The 11352-nt window shown below is 43.9% G+C and overlaps 1 protein-coding gene across 3 annotated transcripts; it reads right to left on the bottom strand.

The window, feature by feature from the left end:
* LOC117728177 (galectin-9-like) lies at positions 1 to 9205 on the bottom strand. Of its 3 annotated transcripts, none has more exons than XM_034528951.1 (9): positions 9085 to 9205; positions 8114 to 8622; positions 6920 to 7008; positions 6163 to 6370; positions 5665 to 5784; positions 5193 to 5414; positions 4174 to 4262; positions 1373 to 1529; positions 1 to 566 (listed from the first exon to the last, which is right to left on the bottom strand). In XM_034528951.1, the coding sequence occupies exons 2-9, from the start codon at positions 8147 to 8149 to the stop codon at positions 420 to 422; spliced, it is 1068 nt and encodes a 355-aa protein (XP_034384842.1). In that variant the 5' UTR covers positions 8150 to 8622; positions 9085 to 9205; the 3' UTR covers positions 1 to 419. The 3 variants fall into 3 exon arrangements, with proteins under 3 accessions (XP_034384842.1, XP_034384841.1, XP_034384843.1); XM_034528950.1 differs by having other exon boundaries at positions 5193 to 5504; positions 9085 to 9201; XM_034528952.1 differs by lacking the exon at positions 6920 to 7008 and having other exon boundaries at positions 5193 to 5504.
* Positions 9206 to 11352: the final 2147 nt, after the last annotated feature.

Genomic DNA, 11352 nt, shown 5'->3' with positions numbered 1-11352 from the left:
TGCTGTCACACTATACTTTAATTTCAATGTTCAATGTGTTTCAAACATGAATGATTACACAGTTAAGATGCAATTGTATTTCCAACACTATTCCTTTTTTAGAGACTTGAGCATTGGACATTTATCTGCTGTCAGCTGCATTCAGTGTGCGTTGTGATTTGCAGTGTTGCTGGGCCTATTTGTCTCTATACATGACACCGAATGCCTTTGGACAAACCTGACCTGATCATTGTTGGTGGATTTCCCTTGTAATGTTTCAGGAGTATACAAATTAGAATGATTATTAGTAGTATTTATAAACAGGTGAAAAATACAAGGTATAATACATTAGCATGGATTAATTATTAATGCAATGTTTTTTAATCAGAGAAAGCATGTTGTGGATAAGATTATCAAGAGCAGCCAGAGGTGCTGGATGTCTACACCATCACAGAGGTCAGGCTGATGTCTCCATCAATCTCCAGGGAGGTGATGTTCTTAAGGGGAGTGAAACGATGCTTATAGATGTGCCTCTGCATCCCATTGGCCACAATTCTGAAGGAGTGGCTCTCACAACAGATAATCAGCTGGAAGAAAACAAGGGCATTTTGCAATCACATACTTTGAAGAGCCTCCCTAATAACAGTAAAACTAACAAACTTGCCAGTGTCTTTTTTACACCACTAGTGTGGGAGTTACCAAGGTCTGTATCTGTACCGATTATTACTGATTCCATGGTATAATTATGACGGTTTCAGTTGATAGTTATCAGTCTGCTATTGTCTGCCACGATTTGTCTGTTTTATTACAGCGAGCGTGTGTCCATTGTTACATAATGATATGCTTTGCTTCCTCATACACTTCCATTAGTAGCTCACTGGCTTTAAAGTAAGGGAAAGCCACTTCTCCATTTCAGTTAGTCCGTCATCGACCTCATTGTCTGTTGAAGAAAGCCATGAAGGCACATACATCCAAATGACACCTGGCTTGTTTCAAGTTGGCCTATCCAACGTGAAACATATGATTCTTACCGTCCTTACCCTTCACAATAAAAGCCCTAGACATTATAACATGTATGTTTTGAGTAAGAACTGTTGTATAAATCACTCAAATGATGCCTGTTCAGTATGCTCACGTCACTATCTGTGATTCCCTCTCTTCTGGCATTTATCCAGAGGAACAAACAACAATAAAGTCAGATTACTAAATGAAAATAGTCCGATTTACTACTTGTGCTCAGAATTGTGTTAACTATGCACTTAGCTCAAGTAGATACAAAGATGTATACAAACTGCTCATGGAATCCACTGTTGGACTAATCCATCAGCAGTTTATCAGTGACGTTCCACCACCTGGTCAGTGTGTGCAATCAGTGGCGTGTTTTCAGTGGTACCGTGAAAGGCTTCCCCTGCTGGAAGGGCATCACTCCGTCACGCTCCTCAGCGTCCCACTGCTCCCCCCGTTTGGTGTTTCGAACCACAGAGTTCTCGTTGAAACGTGGATTGTAATGCAGAGCGATGCCAGAGCGATGGCTCAGATTCACATTGAATCTGAGAGGAAACAGAGGAAAGAGTGAGTAATACATGACACTGGGCCTCCTGCATGAATGCTTCCTTAGTATTTAAAGACCAGGAACATGTGTAATAAATTGCAATATGAGCAATGTGTAATATCAAACTCAACACATGTTGGCCCAAGACAGGAATGTGGGATTCACATGTTCCTTCTCTGGGCAGCAACTTAAATTCTGGCGCATCATCAGACTGCCTCAGTAAAAGTTGAGAAACTCACACTTGTTATTAGAACAAGGACGAGCAGTCACTATCTGGTTGGAGAACAACACCGGCCATAGAATAACTGAACATTGTATTCCTTTAAAGCCTTGGCAGTGAGAAAGACATATCTCTGTTTCTTTGTCGCTTCAGAAGTAAGATGCTTTCACTGCCCCCATTGTTTGTATTTCTGTTACATCACTTGGCTGAATCTGCAACTGGTTTATGAAAACGGGATAGGATGTGGAGTCTAGGCACAGACGTAGGGTCTAGACACAGACGTAGAGTCTAGGCTATGTCTAGACACAGACGTAGAGTCTAGGCTATGTCTAGACACAGACGTAGAGTCTAGGCTATGTCTAGGCACAGACGTAGTGTCTATGCTATGTCTAGGCACAGACGTAGTGTCTAGGCTATGTCTAGTCACAGACGTAGTGTCTATGCTATGTCTAGACACAGACGTAGAGTCTAGGCTATGTCTAGGCACAGACGTAGTGTCTATGCTATGTCTAGGCACAGACGTAGAGTCTAGGCTATGTCTAGGCACAGACGTAGAGTCTAGACACAGACGTAGAGTCTAGGCTATGTCTAGGCACAGACGTAGTGTCTAGGCACAGACGTAGAGTCTAGGCTATGTCTAGGCACAGACGTAGAGTCTAGACACAGACGTAGAGTCTAGGCTATGTCTAGGCACAGACGTAGTGTCTATGCTATGTCTAGGCACAGACGTAGTGTCTAGGCACAGACGTAGAGTCTAGGCTATGTCTAGGCACAGACGTAGAGTCTAGACACAGACGTAGAGTCTAGGCTATGTCTAGGCACAGACGTAGAGTCTAGACACAGACGTAGAGTCTAGGCTATGTCTAGGCACAGACGTAGAGTCTAGACACAGACGTAGAGTCTGGGCTATGTCTAGGCACAGACGTAGTGTCTAGGCACAGACGTAGTGTCTATGCTATGTCTAGGCACAGACGTAGAGTCTAGACACAGACGTAGAGTCTAGACACAGGCGTAGAGTCTGGGCTATGTCTAGGCACAGACGTAGAGTCTAGGCACAGACGTAGAGTCTAGGCTATGTCTAGGCACAGACGTAGAGTCTAGACACAAACGTAGAGTCTAGGCTATGTCTAGGCACAGACGTAGTGTCTATGCTATGTCTAGGCACAGACGTAGTGTCTATGCTATGTCTAGGCACAGACGTAGTGTCTAGACACAGACGTAGAGTCTAGGCTATGTCTAGGCACAGACATAGAGTCTAGGCTATGTCTAGGCACAGACGTAGAGTCTAGGCTATGTCCAGGCACAGACGTAGTGTCTAGGCACAGACGTAGAGTCTAGGCTATGTCTAGGCACAGACGTAGAGTCTAGACACAGACGTAGAGTCTGGGCTATGTCTAGGCACAGACGTAGTGTCTAGACACAGACGTAGAGTCTGGGCTATGTCTAGGCACAGACGTAGTGTCTAGACACAGACGTAGAGTCTGGGCTATGTCTAGGCACAGACGTAGTGTCTAGACACAGACGTAGAGTCTAGGCTATGTCCAGGCACAGACGTAGTGTCTAGACACAGACGTAGAGTCTAGGCTATGTCTAGGCACAGACGTAGAGTCTGGGCTATGTCTAGGCACAGACGTAGAGTCTAGACACAGACGTAGAGTCTAGGCTATGTCTAGGCACAGACGTAGAGTCTAGACACAGACGTAGAGTCTAGGCTATGTCTAGGCACAGACGTAGAGTCTGGGCTATGTCTAGGCACAGACGTAGAGTCTAGACACAGACGTAGAGTCTAGGCTATGTCTAGGCACAGACGTAGTGTCTAGACACAGACGTAGAGTCTAGGCTATGTCTAGGCACAGACGTAGTGTCTAGGCACAGACGTAGAGTCTGGGCTATGTCTAGGCACAGACGTAGAGTCTTGGCTATGTCTAGGCACAGACGTAGTGTCTAGACACAGACGTAGAGTCTAGGCTATGTCTAGGCACAGACGTAGAGTCTGGGCTATGTCTAGGCACAGACGTAGAGTCTAGACACAGACGTAGAGTCTAGGCTATGTCTAGGCACAGACGTAGAGTCTAGACACAGACGTAGAGTCTAGGCTATGTCTAGGCACAGACGTAGTGTCTAGGCACAGACGTAGAGTCTGGGCTTTGTCTAGGCACAGACGTAGTGTCTAGGCACAGACGTAGAGTCTGGGCTATGTCTAGGCACAGACGTAGTGTCTAGGCACAGACGTAGTGTCTAGACACAGACGTAGAGTCTAGGCTATGTCCAGGCACAGATTTAGGGTCTTTGGCCAGCATCTGGGATTGCCTTTATTTTGATTTGTATCAACCACTCTACGTACACAGTCTTGAGGTGTAGTGTGGTGTTGTTTCATTTCTACAATGTGTTCTAATAGTAACTAATAATAAGGAAGTCAGACCTTGTGGCATTGGGGAGAACAGTCCCCTGGATAGTGACGGTCCTGCCAGGTTTAAGTCCACCACTGATGGGGCTCTTATATGGAACAGCCTGTAAAAAGACGGAATGGGAAAATGAGTTATACAAATATCCCTTCTTGGTTTAAACTAGTTAAATTAATGAAGAGTATAGTTAATGTATAGATCATGATCTATGATCATAAATGACGTGGCGGGTCCTTTCTCAGTTTCTTCTAGCTTACCCGTGGTGGTCGATACTCATCCAAACCTATGGTATTTCTGAAAAGACATTTCCACCTCAAACCATTGTATAATGCTTCTTCATCAATGCAACCTGGAATAAGGGACACTCTGCTGAGTCCCTCTTTTTTATTTTTTATTTAACCTTTATTTAGCCAGGCGAAACAGATTAAGAACAAATTCTTATTTTCAACTGTGGCCTGACAAGAGGCGAAAACCTCTTGAGGGAAACGAAAACCTCTTGAGCCTCTCCAGAATGTGGTAATACATTGCAGAATGTACGTTTATTCTTGAATTAACTGGCTGCCTTTTTATGAGGTTGTTTTTTTTACTACCAATAGTAGTAACAAACAGTCAAATATCTTCAGAAACTCCATCCCGGACACATTTCCACGTTGGATTAGGGGGACTGAGCAACTTTCTGAAACCGGCCTTCCCAGATGAACACCCACTTCCTCCTATGATTTGTCTGCTGTGTGGAGATGAGACAGGAGGTGCCAGGATGAAATCTCTACAGCTCTTCTTTTTAATGTATTTCTGTCTCTTATCATGTAAACTGCTAAGTGCATAGCTACAAATGCCTTCGGGAGAGACTGAAGACTACCTGAAAATGTGCGCTGTTATCCCCATATTTAGGCATAACCAAGTCTGCCCCGTCTCTTAGATGGCCGGCTTAGAATTAAGTTTGTTTTTCTAGCAATTTGTGCAAACTGACCAGTGAGGTTTGTGCTGCCCCAGAGCAGCTCTGTAGAACTCTAACTCCCCCCTGCCTGATACTCACAGGCATTGCAGGAGGAAATCCAGGCTGGGAGGGGAATCCGGTCTGGGAGGGGAATCCAGTCTGGGAGGGGAATCCAGTCTGGGAGGGGAATCCATGCTGGGAGGGGAATCCAGTCTGGGAGGGGAATCCAGTCTGGGAGGGGAATCCATGCTGGGAGGGGAATCCAGTCTGGGAGGGGAATCCAGTCTGGGAGGGGAATCCAGTCTGGGAGGGGAATCCAGTCTGCGGTGGACCCGCCACAAAAAAAGGGTATGCAGCATTGGTGGGAAAGGCTACGTGTGAAGCAAACGCAGGCTGAGCAGGAAATGCCGGCTGTCCATGGAAATTAAACCAGAAGGAAAACACTTTAATCATCCTTCTTCCTTCTGTAATACTGTATCAGGTTTGGTATTATTTTCAACAAGAGCATTATACGACAATAATGTACATACAACACAATGAATGCCATACTTAATTCTGGTAACATCCTCACCATAGAGTTCTGGAAGGCAATGGAGGAGATTTCTACGCTCCCAGCTACTGTGATGGTGTCCACCTGGTGAAATGGGATACGGTGTCTGTACTCCATGAAGTTGCAGCCATTGACGTTCAACTGGAGAAAACATGGAATTTTATTTGAGAAAATGTAAATATCTTTTTATTGAAAACAACTGTGTTTTACCATTCTCTGACTTCCTCCACATTTTGCTAGAAACAATGAATCCCATGAACAATCACAAATGATACTCATGGCTCATTGTGAAACTCTCAGGCTGAGCGAGAGTGCAAGCAGACTCGAGTGAAGTCAAACTTGAGAGGTGACTGTGTTTTAATTATTCTTTGCAAAATAATTTATGTACAAACTATAACTTGTGTTCTTTAAAAGGACCTGTTTTGCATTCACCAAAGAGATGTGTGAAATAGGATCTGCCTGGATTACATTTCTAGAATTGTGTACCAAACGGAGACGCTCATTTTCAGATAGTCAGACCTTGTAGGCATCATGGGAGACAGTGATGATGAGGCTGAAGGTGGAGCCAGCCGGGAACGGAGAGTTGAGCTTCCTGACTTCACTGCCCCAGTTGCCCTTCTGTGAGGTGTTGGTAACCACATAACCAGGGTGGCTGTCATACCGGGGGTTAATGTGGAGAGCAATGTCTGCATTGTCCCTGGAACCACACTGTAAATTCACATTGAACCTGGAGAAAAAACAAACACATCATTGAATGGTCTACAACAAACTGTCATTGTTTAGATTTATATCGTATAAATTGTGTAGAAATGGCCAAAATATGGCTTGAATTTGTGTTTTTATGTTGCAAATAAGAAACTTCATTGTTAAGGTACCCTGTGGAGGTTTTGACCACTAATGGCGCTATCGAGCAATGTGAAACATGCACACATTGTGTGTGAGTGACAAACACAGAATGGTAACACGGTTCAGCAGGATACCTTTAACATGTCTTCACATACAGCCGTTACCAAAATCACAATCAGATCAAAACCAAAAGGCCTTTTTTTGGTAAAACAAGAAACAAAACAAAAAAAGCCTCGATTGCGGCTCGGCACAGATGAATGGGATGAATTCAGCATAATGTGTCCTAATGACAAATAAACAGAAACAAATAAGATAGAAATAAATGCAATTACTATCAATATCAGCATAGAGGCAGTATGCTAAAGACAGCACAGGACAATGATTAATGGGATGTTAACAGCAGAGGGAGTGGCCAGAAGAGCGGTCTGACCTATCGGCTCCAGGCAGGACTCGTCCACTGATGCTGATGGACTTCCCCACCTGCAGACCCCCATGGATCGATCCAGTGAAGGGGATTCTCTACAAGGGACAGGACTAAACAGGTGAACAGCTGCATTTCACTCACACTGCTAATATACTTCTTATTGCTGGTATAAACCCCCTTGAGGCACATTTATGATTGTTGATAATAGGCTATATAAATGAAGCTAGTCCAGCTGGTGTGTTTAGTCCATCCCAGTGACTTAACATTTTGCACATTTGTGCATTTTGTTTTACTATTATGTGTTTTAATCCCCTTTGTAGTACATGGCAGTACTTATTGAATCTTTGGGCTATTGTGTTACTTTCGCTTCAAGTTCAGGCATTAATGTGATATGTATTTCTATCTACACTTTCCAGATTAGTTTGTTTCCCCATCTTGTATTATGGGGACCACTTCTTACTAATTCAAACCATTGCGATCCAACAGATCTAAACATTGTGAGGGGAGCTCATCACCTTCATCCTGCTGGATCGGTAGAGCAGACATTCAGAGACCAACTTCATTTATGAATGTTATTGGAAATATAGACACGTTAAATACTTGAATATGAGAATGAATAAATGCATTTAGGCTTTTTTAGTTTTCTGTATATTTACTTGTATATTTAAGTTCCTGATAAATAAATAAAATAGACTCATAATAACGGTATGAGAAGCTTCTGTTTCTTTGTATTCTCTCTACCCATTGAAACGCGTACGTCAGCAGTAGCGTCACGCGCACAAGAAGCTGTTGCTCGCAAAAGATCTGTCGAGTTATTTATTGAGAAGTTGATCGATATGTATCTGTTCGTTTGTTATTGACGACGATTGTTTTTAAAGAGTTATTGTAAAGTCTCACTTATTAAAGCCCGACCGTGAGGGAGAACGTCAAGAACAGTCCGTGTACCGTGTGCGTGCACGCGTGCGTGTGTACAGGAGGATCATCTTATATCAAGAAGCCTCGTGCACGTTCTGCCACGACACTGAAGACACAATGACAAACTGTGCCCGCTATAATTAAATAAATATATCACAAACAATATTTCGTGGCTCCTATTTGATGAAACTAATCATGTGTCGCGGTTCAGATTGAGGACGCGTCCTTCTTGATCGGTACCGGTCCCGGGACCCTCCCTCCCTGGAGACAGTGTGAATCACTTACTGGTGCATGAACCGGTGTCTGCTGGTTGAAAGCCATGGTCCAGGAGAGGAGCAGCAGGAAGCACAATGACACTGTCAACGGGCACGCGCTCTTCTTACTCGAATCGAAACCTATCTGTATAGGTTTCGATTCTCTCAAGGGGGCGTGGTTCCATCAGGCATGACCCAGCCCAGGACAGAGGTCCGGCTCCGGTCCGGCTCCGGTCCACCTTGGAGCTCATGACCAGCAGACACTACTGGAAGACATTGTGGTCTGGTGTGAGATCTCAGAAGCTCTCCCACATCCCGTGTGTGTCCACTGGAGCCCTGGAATGGCTTCCATGGAGCCAGGCTCAGTTCTTCACCGGGCCATCAGGTGGTGTCACAAGCTACCACTCACTCACTGCCCTGGAGGTCTGAAGGCTGGTACAGACCTGCATGGCACAGCATGGCACAACCGGAAGTGAAGTGTGTCTGACAGAGGATCTGCTGCAGGGTGGACGGCGTGTTGTTTACTGCCATCTCAACAGTCTGGATGATAAGAGGAACAGTTACAACTTTAAGGGAAGTCATTAGAAAGTAAAAACAACTCAATGCATAAATACAAAGGGGGTTGGGGGGGATCTAACATGTATAACTGCACACATTTCACTAATAATACTAAATATGCATATTTACATTTAGAATGCAGTACTTTAACTTGCAAAATATACATTTTTGACACCATAACATAGCTTGGCATGCCTGAGGAATATTCCTCCTCAATCCAGTGGAAGGTTCTATTAGAGAACCCTGAATGACTGGTCACGAGCCTCACAGGAGCGAACATGCAGGGTCAACTCGAGGTCACAGATAAGATGCAGCCATGTCGTGGTCAGTGTGGAGCACATTCACCAGTGAAAGGGCTGGAAGTGTGTGAGCCCTTCCTATCCATGGCAGGTGTTACGTGTCCTCACAAAGTGAAGAGGGAACCACGAGCATGCCACAACAAACCTGGTTCTGTTGGAGGTCCGTCTGCTGCGTGAACACTTCCTGTTCCTCTTGAACCTGTGGAAGCTGCCGTATATTGTTCCAGCCTTATGTAGTTACAAAGTCCTTCACACAAAAGAAAAGAAAAAATAGAAGAGGAACAGAATCCAGTTGAAAAGGAACCAAATGACTTCGACCCAAAGTTGAACCTATTTTGGGACGCTGATTGGCTAAATTGTATATCACTCATTTATATCTTTAATCAGTAATTGGCTAAACTGCTTCTTGACCCGCCTCTTGTGGGCCAAAACGATTTGGCCCCAGGCGGAGAGGATGTGCAGGAAAAGCATATATTTTTTGCGCAGATATCCTATTTACAAATATTACAGGGTATATTCCATATTTCCAAAACAATATTTGACAATTTGTATAATATATAAATATGAATATTATAATTTTGGTATACTTTTTTTTTTGTGGCTCAAGGTGGATGGGGCCAGGCCCTGTGGCCTGCTATTGGCCAGCTGCCACAGAGTCAGAATATATTTTTTTTAAATAGGTTCAAAGTGAATAAATCAAGAAGGAAAATGCTGATGCTTGCTTATAATAAATAGAGTATAATACACTGTTAACTTCCAGCTGCTCTGTATTCCTTAACAAAACCTTTTTGTCATTTATTTGTACAGGTATGTTGTATATTATACCAGTGTCTAAACATGGACTGCATATGTAGCTGGTATCATCATGACACTGATTCTGGAAGAAAGCGAGCACACAGAGTCACTGGAGATCAGCTTTAATATTTTCAATTGTTCAGACCAGAGGCGTAAAAAGCCATAACAGACTTTATTACTTTCAATATCAAAAGGTGGCATTCTGGGTAAAAAGACTTGTCTTTATTGCAACCATCCACCACCACATTCAGCCTCATTTCCCCTGAACAAACAGTCATTCAGGACCAGCTGCCTCTGAAGGGCGGTGGCCAATGTTTTTTTTTTTACTGGTCCAGGTTTGAAGATCTCAGTCCTAGAGATTGACCACAGTACCGTGGAGGTAACTGGCACATGCTCACAGCTTTGAACACTACCAGTCTAAACCCTGCTGGGAGCTCTGTGAGGCTGTACTGAGAGCTGCTTTCAAAGAACGCTAATGAAAAGTCAAACAATCATCAAACTCATAAAATGCATTACCTGTGAGCCATAAATGATACATGGACCATCTGGACCATCCACAGACTTCCCCGCCAGCAGGTTTCATAGGAAGTAGCCATACAAGCTGAAACCAGCAGCCTTCCTGCATCAGTGTCCACTGACATGCAGATAAATATACAGATGGTCAAAATATTACCCGCTTGAAATGTAACAACTGATAATGGAGACAAAGACAAAGGATGTCGTCTTAATAGCAGCTAATGGGACGCTAAAGTCATTTTCATATAATGAAAAGTGGCATTAGTGCACTTCAAAACGAGAACAGAAGTAGCCCTTGGACGCCGTGTCACATGACCCCTTGCTCGTCTTCGCCCCCTTAACAGAATCCTTCTTCCTCTCCGTTGGCCTGTCACAGTCCACCAGCTCTGAATACAGAACGTACATTACTGAATATGTATTAGATTTAGATTTATTAGAAGTCTCCATAATCCTAAATCCAATGGGAAAATCCCATTTGTGTGGAGGGAACCAGTACGATGGTAACCAGCTGTCCCACTAACGTAGCTATCATGACAGGCCAACACACCAGGGGGGACAGGGAGGACATGCCGCCCCACAGAAGAACTCTGAAGACTCCCCTTTGAAATGTCAAAGAACTCATTCAAAGAAGATATTTAAATGATATTGTCAATATTTCCTCAAGCCAATATTGATTTCAGTTTTAATAAGCACCATGGCCGCTCAGCTGCTATATTTGTATATGTATGACCAGTGTGGATGCAAACCCTGATGGCAGTGATGATGATGATGATCCCAAAGCCTTTACCAGGAGAATAATGAAGTGAGGAGACAGGAAAAGGAATTGGTGGGAAACAAGTGAGAACATAAAGAGACGGGAATCAGAGGGGACAATGTGGGATGAAAGGGAGACCGTGGAGATCAGACACAATAGGAAGAGGCAGAGGTGGATCAGTCTGCACCCGGAGGAGAGGACGTCACCGAGAGGAGGAAAAAGGAGAGGTGAAGAGAGGACATTACTGCTGACTGTGAAAAGCACATGTAAGTGTCTGGAAAAGAAGCTGAAGAAGCATGAAGGCACAGCAAAACTTACTAGACCTTTCCTCAAAGTAAAAAAGAGCAG

This window comes from Cyclopterus lumpus, chromosome 25, assembly GCF_009769545.1.
Source record: "Cyclopterus lumpus isolate fCycLum1 chromosome 25, fCycLum1.pri, whole genome shotgun sequence".
Taxonomy (NCBI): Eukaryota; Metazoa; Chordata; class Actinopteri; order Perciformes; family Cyclopteridae; genus Cyclopterus; species Cyclopterus lumpus.
The sequence above is the reverse complement of the archived record's forward strand: the minus strand, read 5'-3'. Positions and strand labels throughout refer to the sequence as shown.